The sequence below is a fragment of the Xiphophorus hellerii genome, chromosome 4 (assembly GCF_003331165.1).
Source record: "Xiphophorus hellerii strain 12219 chromosome 4, Xiphophorus_hellerii-4.1, whole genome shotgun sequence".
Lineage (NCBI taxonomy): Eukaryota > Metazoa > Chordata > Actinopteri > Cyprinodontiformes > Poeciliidae > Xiphophorus > Xiphophorus hellerii.
The window spans coordinates 5,659,082-5,676,627 of NC_045675.1; the positions used below are offsets into that span (position 1 = coordinate 5,659,082).

Sequence of the window (17,546 nt, forward strand, 5' to 3'; positions counted from 1 at the left end):
TGCATGCTCCTTCATCAGAAATCAGATCAACTTACTTCAAGTGTCTTCATTAGGGTTAGAAAATTGGCCAAATTGGCTAACTTACAAGATCTTTAGCAAGTTTCACCTTGGTGATGAAATTGTTTCAAATTGTTATCTGATTCTTGTTTAATAAAGATTAATTAGACTTCTTTTTTTTGCATATGGTTGAAAAGTAAGACAACCTTCTTGGTGTTGTATATTTTCACTAAGTAGACATATTTTTTGTGGATTATTTAGAGATGGCATTGTGGACGTACTTTGAGTTTGAATGTATTTATTCAGGACCATAAACATGGACATTAATCTCATAAGAAAGGAGTTGCACTGCACTAGATTTAGTTACTGGCTGATTTCCATCTGTAGTCCTTAAGGTAGACAAAAATGATAAAAATAACATATAAATATAATATAAATCTACAATACATAAAAGCATGTAAAAGACAAAAGGTTTAACATCATAATCATAGTTGCAATTATCGGAACTGTAAATATAGTCTTGAAGTGTGCCATGCACTCAATCCTTTTCAAATGAGCAGTTTATTTTGCCTTGGGAAAAGGATGTTCATTGTTTTATAGTTTGTCATGAGAAAAATCTGTTTTTTTTATATTTATTAGAAGGTAAATAGTTTACTAATTAGTCCTCCCCACTGCCACTGCTCAAAAAAATAATATACAAATTATCTCCTTCAATTGCTCCAGCTTTGCATTGGTGTTGTGATTGTTGTGAAAACACTCCTCACATAGAGCCTCACTGACACCTTAAAAGCACAGAATGAGGGAAGCATAGTTTAGTGTCTTGCAGTCTAAATCCGGGTCTTGGGGACTGGAAGCAATAAGTTATGAAAATTTACTGACAGCCAATATTCTTGATAAGATCAGAATCACCTGAATGAGGGAGTAGAAGTGAACTGACTCAATCAATTATTGAGATATTACCTACAGAAGACATGTCATGCAGAATATGTATTTATTATCAAAAACAAACTACTCATGATTTTCTGTGATATTAAGGTTTCCAGTATTAGAGTTCTTCAAAATAAGTTTTCTGATGGAGTCTCAACAGTAAAGTGGGGTTCTGGCACACAGAGAAAATGTCATGTTTTCTTTGCTCTTTGGTAACTCAATGGATCAAAGGTTATGTTTAGCATACATAACCTTTGATTTAATAATATATAATAATATTATGCTTATTATATTTACACTTATTGTATAAATATAATAAGCATCATGTTTATGCTTATTATTTGATTATGTGTCCTGCTGCATCAGCTTAAGTTGTCTTCCTCTTGAGCAGTGCCTGTCACTGTGGTGAAAATAAGACTGTTGCACGTTTAAATTACATGTTTTAAGTGTACTACCACACAGTCTCTCTTTAATAAAAAAAAAAAAAGCCACAACCATTGTTTTCTTTGGAAGAACTTCGTTTGGGGATAATTGGGTTTGCACTCTGGCCAGTATGTTTCCTGATAATCCAGAGAAATCATTTTTATAACTAGCATCAAAAAGTCACAAGCTCTCTTCTTTTGTCAATAGACCTTGCATTTGTTCTGTAACTTGACAGGAGTCCCAATTAAAAGGGCAAGCACCTATATGTGTGACATCTTACAGCTGAAAATGACTGTCAGAGTTACAATCAAGCTGTGATGTAGCAAAATTGGCATGTCAAGACCGTGTCAAGGTCCAGATCTTCAAAAGAATATTAGAAAATGTGCTTTATTGAAATCAGAAGAAATCTAGAACAGAGTTCCTAGATCTGCTTACCCTGCCAGATTAAGTAATTAGAGTGAAAAGGTTTCCCACAGTGGAGAAGGGGAAACCTCACAAACCGATGGCCATTGATGCATTATTTGACCAGTCAGGCTTTTGTGTTAGATTGGCCTGGGAGAAGCCATTGCTCAGTAAAAGACACATGAGAGACCACTGGGAATTTGACAATAGCCAGCTGAACACCTCTCAGACTGTGAGGCAAAATTCTCTCTTCTGATGAAACAAAGATTGAACTATTTGTCCACAATTCCCTACACTGTGTGCAGAGGAAAGAAAGCTGCAGATATTACCTATTTAATACTATCCCTACAGTCAAACACAAGTGCTGTAAGGTTGTTTTTATTTTCCTTTTATAACTGAGCTTGGAAAAGAATAATAATACAGTATAAAATAGCCTATTAAACAGGAAAGATGACTTTAGATTATGTCCTTCACTTCTTATTTGTTTTGTTTTAATTTGGGAAGAGAATATAAATTTGTTCATTTGTATTTTGTAATTAGCAACAACCTTTTTTTTTTTTTTTAAACTGAAGACATTGACTGCTGTAAAATCAATTGTTTGTAGATTTAATTTTAGATTTCCAACAGATTAACTACTTGCTTAAATCAAAGTTCTGTCTGGTGAAAGAAAAATCAATCAATGATTATGATTGATAAAACGTTTGGCTCACTAATATGGTTGTGCTCACTTCATTAGTTTTTAATCTAAACAGAAAGATGATACAATCACTGTCTGCAATGTACTTACAGTATATGCTCTTGTTCGTCTCCTACAGGCCGCAGGTGAATGCTTCCAGAATCAGACGGATGGATCAGCCCCAGGAAGCAAAAGCCTACCAGACATTCAGGTATGCTATACAATACTTCATCTGCCATTACTTTTATAGAAAACTTTGCTAATTATTAATTACAGAGACTATTTTATGCTTTGGGTTAATTTACTGCATCATCGATTAGCCCAGTCAGTGCATTTTTTTATAATTGCTATTTAAAGAGGAGAGAATGGTAATTTGTGGCGACTATATTGCATATCCTCCATATTTAGGCTGTTGGTTATTTACATCATAACCTTTATAGGACATGAGATCTGCAAGACAACTCTGCCATAGGGCAGAACGAAAATGGCGTAAAAGTCAACTCCATGTTCATTGTGACATCTATAAAGAAAGACTACGTAACTATCATTTAACACTAAAACATGCAAGAGAGGCTTTCTTTGCGGATGTCATAAACAAAAACATTAACAATGCTCGAGCTTTATTTGCAACAGTTGACAGAATCACAAACCCTCCTGTGATGTTACCGCCTGAATTCCAATGTATTGCCGCCTGCAACCAGTTTTCCAGCTTCTTTTCAGAGAAAATTAAAAAAATCAGAGGATTAATCTGTACATCCACTATAAAGCCAGTACCAATGCTGTGCCCAAACAAAACAAATACAGGAAAAATGACCCAATTTCAACTACTTAATTATAAAACCCTAGAGGAAATTATAAGTCAACTAAGCTCCAGTTCCTGCTGTCTGGATGTTTTACCCACACATTTCTTTAAGAAAGTCCTGCCTGTTATTGCTGCTGATCTGATCCAAATAGTAAACTCATCGCTCTCGTCAGGCGTTTTCCCCCAGGCTCTGAAAACAGCAGTAATCAAACCACTTATAAAAAAGAACAATCTGGACAAATCACTAATGCAGAATTACAGGCCGATCTCCAACCTCTCATTCATCAGCAAAGTTATTGAAAAAGCTGTGTGTAAACAATTAACTATCTTCCTAACGATAACCAACCTCTTTGACTCCTTCCAGTCTGGCTTTCGTGCTCACCACAGCACAGAGACCGCCCTTGTGAAAGTGTTCAATGACATCCATATAAATACGGACTGTGGCAGAACCACAGTGCTGGTTCTGTTGGACCTCAGTGCAGCTTTTGACACTGTTGACCATGACATATTACTGAATCGACTGGAGAGTTGGGTCGGACTCTCCGGTCCAGTGCTTAACTGGTTTGAATCCTACATAAAGAACAGGGATTTCTTTGTTTCAATTGAAAACTTTTCATCAAAGAGGTCAAAGGTCACATGTGGGGTACCCCAAGGTTCAATCCTAGGACCCCTTTTATTCAATATTTATATGCTCCCACTAGCTCAGGTTATAACAGGAAATAATATTAGCTACCATAACTATGCAGATGACACACAGCTCTACATTACGATGTCACCAGGTGACTCAGAGCCCATCCAATCACTGAACAGATGCTTAGAACAGATAAATGTGTGGATGTGCTAAAACTTTCTCCAGTTGAACAGAAACAAAACTGAAGTTATTATTTTTGGACCTAAAGAGGAACGATCTAGAGTCAATGCACAGCTTCAGTTATTACAACTGAAAACCAGCGATCAGGCCCGAAACCTGGGAATAGTGATGGACTCTGACCTGAACCTCCAGAGCCACATAAAGACAGTTACAAAGTCGGCCTTCTATCACCTGAAGAACATTTCCAGGATTAAAGGACTAATGTCTCAGCCAGATCTAGAGAAACTCATCCATGCGTTCATCTTCAGTCGTATTGATTATTGCAACAGCGTTTTCACAGGTCTGTCCAACAAATCAATCAAACAGCTGCAGCTGATCCAGAATGCTGCTGCTCGCGTTCTCACTAAAACCAGGAAGATAGAGTACATAACACCAGTTTTAAAGTCCCTACACTGGCTCCCTGTAGCTCAAAGAATAGACTTTAAAATACTGTTGTTAGTTTACAAATCACTGAATGGCTTAGCACCACAATACATTAAAGATCTGCTGTTGTTGTATCAACCTTCCAGACCTCTCAGGTCTTCCGGTTCTGGTCTGCTCTGCATCCCCAGAACCAGAACCAAACAAGGAGAAGCAGCTTTCAGCATCTATGCACCACTAATTTGGAACAAACTTCCAGAAAACTGTAAAACAGCTGAAACAATGACTTCTTTTAAATCTCAACTAAAAACCCACCTGTTTAGGATTGTATTTGAAATGTAATCAATTACAAATTTATTGATGGAACTTGACTTAATGCTTTGTTTTGATTATTGATTCTATGTTGCTTTGTGTTTCTGTGTTTGTAATGATGTAAAGCACTTTGAAATGCCTTGCTGCTGAAATGTGCTATACAAATAAAATTTGATTGATTGATTGATGAGGATGATATTATCATAAAAATGGTAAAGAGAAGGACCCAAATGTAGAGACAAGACATCAGACAAGTTGTTCCAAAATTAAACTGTGTAGACAAGAAAAAAAAACTAAACTCAATGTCCTGGGAGAACCTGAACAAGAAAACATGAACCAGGAAACATGTTGGATGTAGTAATAGGATTGATGAGATGAGAGATGTTGAAGCTGGAGAGTTGATTACTGACAAGGAGCAGGTGGTTGATTAGAAACTAGGTGTAGCTGTGAGGGAAGGCAAGTAGCTGAATGAAATGAGGAAATGGGAGAAATGGCTGACAGAACACAAAAGGAAGGTGGGAGTAGAAGTTAAATACCAAAATAAAGCAAAACACAAAAATAAAATTCCAAAGATCAAAAGCTGCAATTAAACTCAATTTTAAAGACTTCTATAGGAAAGACAACCTAAACTTATCTAACAGGATGACTACATAATTGATGACAACTGCTAATCAAAAGATATTGAAATAAAAGAAGAAACACCACCTACATCATATTGATAAGAAAAGACTACCAATCCAGTCAAATCCAACACTCAATGTGCCAGTGACATCTCTGTAGTGTGATTTTCAATGGTCTGCCAAATTCTATGCATAGTTGTCTCCGTCAATCTATTATTGAACTGAGTCACACCTGTTTGGCAGATGGCAAAACAATGCATCTAATTTTAAATGCAGTGCAATACGTCGGAACTGAGCAACTGTCTCCCATTCCAAGTGGCAGAAGTCCATATTTAGAACACGCATGCCTAGAATTCAAGAACATTTTGACACAGTTCCAATGGACACATTTGAGTGTTGGTTTGTTTTATGCTAGAAAGCATGTTTTGTTTTGTTTTTTGTCTTCATGTCATGGGAGCCTGGGCGGTCAGTGTTATTTTATGTGATGCAGAAGCATAAAAGAATCAATCTACATGAAGTGATTCAGTTTCTTTTTTTTTTTTTTTAAGTCAAAAACAAAATTACAGAAAAATATTTATAAATTAAAAGTCTAATTTTGCCAAATATAAATGCCTACGTCTTTTTGCAAAAGTGATATGTAACATCTTTCCCTGCTTTCCAAACCTTTTCAGTATTTCCTTTATTGCATGGGAAATTTTTCAAATTGGCTTACCACAGCAAGCCTACAATCAACTCTTTCCCACATCCCTCATTCACAGCCCTTTTGCCATTCAGGGTGTAGTAAACAATGTGATTAGTCGTAATTTGCATTCCGGTCCCTGCGGATCAATCTGCATCAAAGCGCTCTTCGTTTCAGTCAGTCTACCTTCATTATGTGTCCTCATGTTCGATTTATGAGACTGAAAACTTGAGAGGCTTCTAGCTTGATGTGAAGATGTTCTTTGAAGGGTGGACAAAGAAAAATGGCATAGCGTGACTTGGGACTGGATAAAATTGAGTGAATTTTAGTCTTAAGATCCACATAAACTACTTGCCATTCATACTAAAAGAATTCAGATTAATTTTTCAGTTTGAGAAGCTTTTTATTCTGCATGAATTGCTTGTAAGAATACATATGTTAATGACTTGAACAATAAAATGCCTTCAGTCTTTTGCAGTAAAATTTATTACTCATTTAATGGGTTGGAATTTGAGAGTCTAACATTTTCCCAGCATTTGCATACACAGGTATAACATTTTAAAAAACTGTTAAGCATGCTGCCACATACTTCCTACCTCACATATTCCTAAAAGTTGTACAAGTTAGCCTGTTCTTATTTTTATTTTTATTTATTTGTAGCGTGTAAGAGGTACGACAGAATCAGTTCAATAATAGAGCTATGACAGAATCTGCTCTTACACGTCTATACTTTTTGGTGTACAAAGTAGTACAAACTACAGTTGTAAACCTTAAGAGCAAAACACTGGAGTTTTAGTTGGGATAATTTTGAAACTTTGTGAAACCTTTAGAGACCTAGATCATTGCTCTTATATTGGCCTTAAATAAGTTAATTTTGGAACACACTTCAGCAGCAGGCTATCAGTAGTCCCTTATCTCAGAAACATTACCTCACTTTCCTAAAAATAATGGCCTAAGTCTAAAAAAATAATCATCACCTCATTTTTGCAAGAAGATGATTTAGGCAAAAAAAAAAAAAAAAACACTTTTGGCAGAAAATGACTTAGGTCATTATTTTAGGAAGGTGACGATAACTTTGGAAGTAACTTTGCGCTTTTTACTCCCAAATTGATTTAGATCTGTGGTAACTAATATGTATTTTATTGTGATTTTAGACTTTATAAGACTAAAAGAAAAAGGGCCTGCTTGTGAAGTGAAAAGAGAAAACATACAAAGTTTAATTTTCTTAGTTCATCAATACAAGTCTGTAAATTGAGGCATGTATCTGAGTTAAGCCCCCTTCACTCTGTCTCCAGCTATACTCATATTACCTCTATCTAAGATTCAGTATAATTAACTGCATTCAGAAGTTATTTCTGTCCACCAAAACTGTCTGACTGGAGTGGCAGCACAGGGTCCTTTAGTTACTCAGAAGTAACTAAATCAGAACTCAGAACTTGCAAAGGACCTTTGTAATAAATAGAGGATTACCTTCCAGCAGGGCGACAAACCTAAACATACAGGCAGACCAGAAGTGACAAAAATGCAAGTTTGTAGTTATGCAAAGCTGACAGAGAAACACCCAAAATACTTGTAGCTGCAATTACAGCAAAAGTTAGTTCTATAAAAATGTTTACTTATGGGGCAGAAAATAAATGCACAACTCACGTTCCAGATTTTTTAAACTTTTACATCACAGTTATGTGCTACTTTGTGTTGTATAAAAATGTAATGAAGCTGTAGTCATTAAAGGGTTATGAATACTTTTGTACAAGCCATACTCGATGTGGATTTGCAGTAGAGTTTTAATGTATTTATTTTATGAATAAATGAAAAAAGCTACTTATACCCTGGTGTGCTTGGGGGAGTTGTACTGCTGATAAATAAGACATATAGAAAAAAAAGGAAATACCAAAGCACACAGTGCTGTTTGTTGTCAGGAATCCTCATAACTAAGTGAAATGCCCAATTTTCCAGTAGAATTAGGTGAGGATTAGATGTACCATTTTTTGTTTGTTTTTCAGTTTAGCTTGTATCATTTGGTAGGACCTATACTACTCATTTTTATTTGCCATTTTTCTTGCATTTTGTTTCAAGATGAACATTTAATCTACAGTCTACTGCCAAGCAGAGCCGTGTGTAACTCTGTTTCTTAGCAGTCAGCAAGCCTCAAGGCATTCTCTGAAGTGACACTGGTGAGCACTAAACAGATGCTTGGAGAATTTTCTTTTTCAGAGTCTATGTGTCATCTCTGTCATTGCCAAAGATGACTTAAATTATTAAAATGGAAAAGAAGGCTGCTCTGGATCCTGAACTCGAATCACAAAAATATAAAGGTTCAGTTTTAATGTGTTGTGAACTATAGACACAAATTAGAGAAACACGTGTTTTCAAAGTGACTTTTTTAATTTGTAATGTTTAGATGTTACATCCGTTAATAAGAACTTTGAGTTCTGTTCACTAATGCACAGCGTGAGTAGTGACCTCTTTTTTTTAGTCAACAAGATTAAGTCCATGCATAACTGCAAGCTTTGGATTAAAACCCTGCAACAGAACTAACACTATTTTGTGCAAGTTTTATGATTTTTTCATAGCACGTCAGGAAAACCTCTGTAACATGAAAACCCAACACAATTGCACATCATCAGCTTGGAAGTTCTCCTCCATCCTACACTAAGAGGATGTGATGGTTAAATTGGGTGCACAGCATTCAGACACACAAGCAGCAAACAATAATAAAAAAAAAACAGAGCAGCCAGAGTTTCCACATCAATAATTTATGGGTGAAACACTTCTCACCATCCATAGTAAAGTACACAGCATTGCACAAACTGCCATTTATCTAAGGAAGTCATTCACCAAAAGGAGCTGATACCACTGGCCTCGATGTGAAGCTGCTAGAGATCAGTGCATATATGCTTCCTATCAATGCAAGCTCTAAAATGCTTACTTAAAAAAAAACAATTAGTATCAGAGAGCCTGAATTAATATTTAAAAACTGCTTTACATTTCAGAAATATTTAAATTGCCATTGTACTGCTGAACATGGCAAAATTAGAGAAGCAAAGAGAAAGAAATTGTCCAAATCTAACAGCCCATGTTATAATTTACATTAGGTAAAGCAGTTTCAGTTTCAGTGAACTGTTTCACAATGCAAGACTTATAAATAACATAGATTCAGTACACACAGAGTGATATATTTCAAGTATTGCTTTAGTTCTGATTGTTCTGGTTTACAGCTAATGAAAATTCTAAACTTTGTTTCTCAGAAAATGTTAATATCACATGAGACCAATATTAAAATATATTTTTTACACAGAAATTCTGACCTACTGAAATGTATATAAGTGTACTGTACAATACAGACATTCAATACTTGGACAGGGTTCGATTAGAAGGGATTACTGTAGCCTCTGGGACTGCTGAAGTGTCGAAGAAGTCCAGGTTGCTTTAACAGCTCACTTACATTTTCAGGTATGGTGCCTTTCATCTTCCTCTCCGCAATACCCCATAGATTATTTTTGGGGTTAAGGTCAGTTTGCTGGGGAATTTAGTCCAGTGAACCCATGGCTATTAAAGCACGTATGAAGGTATGAAGTATTTTCTGTCTTGGAGTTGCTCCCCAAATCATCATTTCCTATAGAAATTTTATACTTGATACCAAGCAGATTGGGCCATGTGCCTCTCCACTCTTCCTCTGGATCTCTTAATTTCCAAATTAAATACAAAATTTAATCTGAAAAAAGAAGTTGATTTACCAAGAGGAACATAGCCCATGTCCTGGGTGAATCTGTGTATGATGTCTTTAAAATTTCGCTGCAATTCCTGAATGGGCTTTGCCTCACAAGATAAATTATTGTTTAGTTTGTGCATCTTTTTCTATAACACTTTTCCGTCAACTGAATTTTAAATTATTTTGTTTGGATACAGCTCTCAAGAACCAGTGACCTTTTAAAACTTAGGTCCCTGGTGGAAGGTGTCAAGACTGCTGGGCAGATCACATCAGCAGTCTATCCTATTTTGGAGATTGTGACTTGTGCCACAATCTCCAAAATTAACAGCAATTAACACTTGAAATATACAAAACGTTGAGTATTGTGACTATATAATTCACTTTATAATACTGGGAAAATAACATTTCTTTGCTATTCTAATTTCCAAGATACACCTTTAAGAAACCTGCTAAAATACCCTATTAGTTCATGTGTCCACATAGATTTGGGGCACTCATCAATAGCGTTTAGTCTTACAATAACTTTTCAATTTGATTCCATCAAATGAAAATGTAATTTCTAAACAGAAGCTACTCAAACAGAATTACAGATGGTACAATTTATACATACATAAGAAAGGTTGATGGGGAATCAGACTAATTAAAGCATCTATTGTCTTTACTACTAATTTCTTCCTATTTTTTAAATAAAAACAATTGTGCAATTCACATCCTACAGACCTTCAGAAACAACTTAGTTTACTGCAGCATTTTCTTCTCTATCCCTTTCTCCCTCTCATACTCACTCACCGTCTATATCAAAAAGAGAGTGCTTCTTGTTGGTTTGCTTCCATACGGCAAGCCAACAAAACAACTCCTAACAAGTTCTACAAAATAGTCAAATAATTTTATTTACCTGGTGTTTACTTAAGCGTAACTAAATGGAAAATCAGACATTACAACACATCATCAAGTTTTTAAAGGAATCCACGACTGGTTGAATATGTTAGTGTAAGTATGTTGTAATTTTAGTATTAACTAAAAAAATGCTGTTTGTGATACGCCAACACTCATAACTATTTCACAAATATGCATCTTTTGTTATATTTTTCATCCATGGAGGTCGCCATTTTTTCACCGATGGGTTGATGATGCATAATGGACCATTCTGTACTGGAATCTACAGAGTAAACATAGGAAGGCTAACTTTATCTTAGTAGTTATTTATCATATCACGTTTGCCTGGTGTAATTTTAGATAATGCCACACTGTGTCACTATTGGCTGCAATTAAAAAAAGAAAAAAGAAAAGAGAAAGGAAAAAAGTGAGACAAATCTGGATAATTTCCCACATGAAAGAAAGAAGAGCGCAGTGCGAGAGACGGAACAGAAAACAACTACCAAAGGAATTAATCTGTGCCCTCTACATTTATTGTACCAGCAAAATTTACGAAGACTCTTTGAGATGTTAACAGGAGCTATACTGTCTCCGGTACTGACACCACTGATCCGACCAGACCAAAGCCACCCTATACAGCTGTTACCAGACCCCACCGGACCCTATACAGTGTTGCCAAACCAGACACTGCTCTACAGATCCTGGGAGAAACATCAAAAACAACCAGCCTCCTTGAGAGGGGCTGGACATACTTCCACTCTGGAGTTGCCCAAGGTGAGAGGCGTCGGGCAGGAGTGGGCATACTTGTTGCTCCCCATCTTGGCTCCTGTACGTTGGGGTTTACTCCGGTGAACGAGAGGGTAGTCTCCCTCCGCCTACGGGTGGGGGGACGGGTCCTGACTGTAGTTTGTGCTTACGGGCCGAACGACAGTTCAGATTACCCACCCTTTTTGGAGTCCTTAGAGGGGGTACTGGAGAGTGCTCCTCCTGGGGACTCCCTTGTTCTGCTGGGGGACTTCAACGCTCACGTGGGCAATGACAGCGAGACCTGGAGGGGCGTGGTTGGGAGGAACGCCCCCCCCCCCCCCCCCCCCCCATCTGAACTCGAGCGGTGTTCTGTTGTTGGACTTCTGTGCTCTTCATGGATTGTCCATAACGAACACCATGTTCAGGGATAAGGGTGTCCATATGTGCACTTGGCACCAGGACACCCTAGGCCGCAGTTCGATGATCAACTTTGTCATTGTTTCATCGGATCTGCGGCCGTATGTCTTGGACACTCGGGTGAAGAGAGGTGCGGAGCTGTCCACTGACCACTACCTGGTGGTGAGTTGGCTCCGGTGGTGGGGGAGGAAGCCGGTCAGGCCTGGCAGGCCCAAACGTGTTGTGAGGGTCTGCTGGGAACGTCTGGCGGAATCCCCTGTGAGACGGAGCTTTAACTCCCATCTCCGGCAAAACTTCGAACACGTCCCGGGGGAGGTGGGGGACATGGAGTCTGAGTGGACCGTGTTCCGTACCTCCATTGTCGAGGCGGCCGATCAGAGCTGTGGCCGCAAGGTTGTCGGTGCCTGTCGCGGCGGCAACCCTCGAACCCGTTGGTGGACACCTTCGGTGAGGGATGCCGTCAGGCTGAAGAAGGAGTCCTACCGGGCCTTTTTGGCCTGTGGGACTCCAGAAGCAGCTGATGGGTACCGGCAGGCGAAGCGGCATGCGGCTCGGGTGGTTGCTGAGGCAAAAACTCGGGCATGGGAGGAGTTTGAAGAGGTCATGGAGAAAGACTTCCGTACGGCTTCGAGGCAATTCTGGTCCACCATCCGGCGTCTCAGGGGGGGGGGGGGGGAAGCAGTACGGCACCAACACTGTTTATAGTGGGGATGGTGTGCTGCTGACCTCTACTCGGGACATTGTGGGCCGGTGGGCAGAGTACTTCGAAGACCTCCTCAATCCCACCAACATGCCTTCCATTGAAGAAGCTGAGCCTGGGGACTCTGGGTTGGGCTCTCCAATCTCTGGGGACGAGGTCGACGAGGTGGTTAAGAAGCTCCTCGGTGGCAAGACTCCGGGGGTGGATGAGATCCGCCCGGAGTTCCTTAAGGCTCTGGATGTTGTAGGGTTGTGTTGGCTGACGCGACTCTGCAATATTGCATGGACATTGGGGGCAGTTCCCCTGGATTGGCAGACTGGGGTGGTGGTCCCCCTGTTCAAAAAGGGGGACCGGAGGGTGTGCTCCAATTATAGAGGGGTCACACTCTTAAGCCTCCCTGGCAAGGTCTGTTCAGGGGTCCTGGAGAGGAGGGTCCGTCGGATAGTCGAACCTCGGATTCAGGAAGAGCAGTGTGGTTTTCGTCCTGGTCATGGAACACTGGACCAGCTCTACACCCTGGGCAGGGTCCTGGAGGGTGCATGGGAGTTCGCCCAACCAGTCTACATGTGTTTTGTGGACTTGGAGAAGGCGTTCGACCGTGTCCCTCGGGGAGCCCTGTGGGGGGTTCTCCGGGAGTATGGGGTACCGGGCCCTTTGATACGGGCTGTCAGGTCCCTGTATGACCGGTGTCAGAGTCTGGTCCGCATTGCCGGCAGTAAGTCGGGCTCGTTTCCGGTGAGAGTTGGACTCTGCCAGGGCTGCCCTTTGTCACCGATTCTGTTCATCACTTTCATGGACAGAATTTCTAGGCGCAGCCAAGGTGTTGAGGGGATCCGATTTGGTGGCCTTAGGATCTCATCTCTGCTTTTTGCAGACGATGTGGTCCTACTGGCTTCATCAGGTCATGATCTGCAGCTCTCGCTGGAGCGGTTCGCAGCCGAGTGTGAAGCGGCCGGGATGGGGATCAGTGCCTCCAAATCCGAGGCCATGGTCTTGAGCCGGAAAAGGGTAGAGTGCCTTCTCCGGGTCAGGGGGGGTGTCCTGCCCCAAGTGGAGGAGTTCAAGTATCTCGGGATCTTGTTCACGAATGGGGGAAGAAGGGAGCGGGAGATCGACAGGCAGATTGGCGCAGCGTCTGCCATCAAGCGGGCGCTGTACCGGTCCGTCGTGGTGAAGAGAGAGCTGAGCCAAAAAGCGAAGCTCTCGATTTACCGGTCGATCTACGTTCCCACCCTCATCTATGGTCATGAGCTTTGGGTCATGACCGAAAGAACGAGATCGCGGATACGAGCGGCCGAAATGGGTTTTCTCCATAGGGTGGCTGGGCTCTCACTTAGAGATAGGGTGAGAAGCTCAGTCATCCGGGAGGGACTCAGAGTAGAGCCGCTGCTCCTTCACATCGAGAGGAGCCAGTTGAGGTGGCTCGGGCATCTGGTCAGGATGCCTCCTGGACGCCTCCCTGGTGAGGTGTTCCGGGCACGTCCCACAGGGAGGAGGCCCCGGGGAAGACCCAGGACACGCTGGAGGGACTATGTCTCTCGGCTGGCCTGGGAACTCCTCGGGATTCCCCCGAAAGAGCTAGAAGAAGTGGCCGGGGAAAGGGAAGTCTGGGCCTCCCTTCTGAAGCTGCTACCCCCGCGACCCGACCCCGGATAAGCGGAAGAAGATGGATGGATGGATATTTTATCAAAATAATGTTTTTCTTTTCATCGGTTTGTTTTATAAGATGAACAAAACGTTTACTGAAATGGCAAAGAACACAGATTTGTGCCCCTTTTCTCAAGAAAATTGTGGATAAGTTCAATTTTTACTTTATAACCAAAGTGATATTACAAAAAGGGAGATATTGTTACAAAACTGAATTAAAGAGACAAATCAGAGAAATTCAGTTTTGTAACAAGATCTCCCTTTTTGTAATATCACTTTGGTTTTCCTTTTGCTGTACTTTAAGATTTGTGCTTTTCATAGGTTGAGGATCTGATTTTGCTTCAGTTTGCTCCAGAATGGTTTGTAGTTGAATTCTGACAGCAAAAAAACAATGTAATGTGCATGTCCTATAAACATCAGGGCTGGGGCGTGCTGTGGTGACGTAGGGGATAGCGCGACCCACGTTTGGAGGCTTTGAGTCCTCGACGCGGCCGTCGCAGGTTCGATTCCCGGACCCGGCGATATTTACCGCATGTCTTCCCCCTTTCCTGTCAGCCTACTTTCATATAAGGGACACTAGAGCCCACAAAAGACCCCCTGGAGGGGAGAAAAAAAATTATCAGGGCTGGGCTGGATGTTTGTAATTGAAATGACTAGGTCATAACAAGACCATTTCAGGACTATTCTAAGAATTCTGTTTACAGAAGAACATGCCTTTATTTTACAGGTCTGCTTTAACTTCCCTTCCACCTCACATCTTGGTGGCATGAAATTTCTAAATGATTTATCTCTGCAGCCTGATATTTCTTTTTCCTCATTCAGAGTGTTCCAAGCTTTATTTAGAGGAGTCTGACTCTAGCTCTATCTCCTCTAATCAACACTATATTCACCTCTGTTCTGGAGAACTGAATCCTTTCGGTCTTTTCTAATGTAAACCTTTTTTGTAACTCAACAGCAAAAGGACCAGGTGCAGAGTGAACAACTTGACACAAAGCTGTCACACGACAATAAGGATGCAGACGGCGAGAGCAGCAAAAAGACAAAGCTCCACGAATACAACTGAGCAGACAGCATGTCATCGCAGAGCAGCCTGCATCGCCTGGAGGATCTTTCTAAGAGCACACACTTGCGCACGCCTACAAGGAAAAACGTGCGCCCACACATTTTGACTTACACGCTTACTTTTTAAAATACACACACACAAACATAGCCAAACACACAAACAGCAAGACATATGCATATGAGCATTGTTAGAGAAGGCTGAGACACTGGAACTGTCAACAAATTTCAAACTGTCATCTGACAACCGTCATAGTAAAATGGCATGCGTTTAGATATTCTTTTCAAAGGTAGCAGTGGCACTGGTAACTTGTTTCATGATTGTTCATTTGTTGTTTAATTCTCTGAGTTTTATTATAAGTGAGGACACTGCTTTCTAAATGTGTGATCTTTCTAGAAATACCCTTTGCACTGGTGAGGTCTGACACTGTTTCCTGTGATAAGTATATCAATTGACAAAAAAAGTACTCCTATTATTATTACTACTACTACTACCCAACTTAGAATATTGTTTGTCACTCATTGTAGCAAGGTTAATTTACTCCACATTTTGAAATATAAAGGCTCAAGTTGGCTGGCCAACTGTTCAACATTTAATATTCAGCACTCTTTCTGCCTTTAACACTCCTGAGGCAAAGAGCCAAAGACTCACAATGGGTCGTCTCCCTGAGAATGTGCCATGCACTGAGTAGTAACTCCTAGCTACATGTATCTGTGTTATCTGACCTTCCTGTGTCCTTTAAATAAACTGTAATTTTCAGTAAATGTGTGAAGAATAAATGGTGATTTGTGGGAAAGAAATGAGTGAGCCTGTTTGTGATCCAAGAAATTAATCCTGACTCAGGTTTTGCACTCTCTGCATACTAACAGCATGCTATACTTTCTTGCATGCAGCTAAAGCGCATGTATAGAAAGTATCACCTCTTCTCCCAAAAGATAATGATCTAACTGTTAAGCATTCAGAAATATTTTCAAACAGAAATACAGAGTAATAATCCTAACAAAGTCAAGGAAATATGTTTTTTTTTCAAAACCTTTTAGAATGAATTGTTCCAGGAGTCTTCAAATCCAGGTCTTCGGGTCTAGTATCCTATAACTTTTAGATGTACCTCTTCTCCAACACACCTGAATCAAATGTCTGAATCACCTCCTGCAAAAAAGTTCTCTGGGGACCTGCCAATGACTCATTATTTGAAACAGCTGTGTTAAAGCAGACATATCTAAAAGTTCCAGGTCACCGGACCTCGAAATCTGGATTTGAAGACCCTTGGTACAATGTTCAATTCATATATAAACATCCTTGGTAAATATGGTCAAAAGGTCATAAAGTAAACCTATTTTTGATTGCAGTTACATAATCTTACACTAAACATTTAAGAAGATGCCAGTGTTCAAATTGAGTGCTGACTTTTTTTTTAAACGTTATGTTATGATCGGAATCTTTAACCATTATTGTTTGCACAATCTCTCTAGATCGTCCAGTATGTTGAGTCCACTCTAAAGCCTGCATCATCTCAACTCACCCCACAAGTTTTCTGTAGGATTAGGTTTGTTGGCTGAGATGGCGGTTTTGAAAGTTGTTTTGTTTTTGATGATTAAAATTTTTGTTGATCAATTTTGATCATTTCTTGGCTAACTGAATAAGGGAATACCGCACAGTTCAGTGTTGCCACATTGACAACATTGTGATTGCTCAGTGTTTGCTGAAACGTCATCACTTGATACAGTCAACTGGGTTCCTTAACATAGAAAACTTGGCAGAGATTTTCAAGACATTTTTCCAAGTCAAGTCTCAAGTCTTTCACACCCAATTCAGTCAGGCCTCAAGCTTCTAATTAGGCATATGAAGGCAGTTATGCTCTAAGGTCACAACATGAAAGAAGTTCATTTTGAATTTGTGAATGAATCAGAACTTTTTTGTTTTGTAATGACACAATTAACACCTGTTTATTTATGTCTTCATGTTGTCTACTTATTATCTGTAGAGCTATTTTCACGCTAAATAAGGTTTCAAAATTTTTCTTCTGAGTTGGAGAAATGTTAATGATTTGGGGAAACAATTTTCTAACTCTACATTTAAAACCTTTGTTCTCAGTGGTAAAGATTTTCACATTTAAAGTAGGCATTACAACGTAAAGACAAAGACAAAGCCTAGTAGGTAAATAAATGAGTGCAAAGTGCTTTTATTCTGATATTTTCAGCAAGAAGTGTCCTGGTAATGTTGCAGCTCGCTTAGCAGCAACAGTGTGTCAGAGGTTTGTCTACTTTGTTTTGAAGTGATCCAGTCTTTTAACACAGCATTTAGTATGGGAGACTAAA

The 17,546-nt window shown here is 39.9% G+C and overlaps 1 protein-coding gene across 1 annotated transcript in view; it reads left to right on the top strand.

Annotated features, from left to right (window-relative positions):
* The window catches only part of luzp2 (leucine zipper protein 2), a 173,599-nt gene extending 156,959 nt beyond the window's left edge, over positions 1–16,640 (top strand). The window contains exons 11-12 of the mRNA XM_032560118.1: positions 2,565–2,636; positions 15,124–16,640. Coding sequence (XP_032416009.1) covers positions 2,565–2,636; positions 15,124–15,231 — 180 coding nt within the window. The 3' untranslated portion in view covers positions 15,232–16,640. The remainder of the gene's footprint in view (positions 1–2,564; positions 2,637–15,123) is intronic.
* Positions 16,641–17,546: the final 906 nt, after the last annotated feature.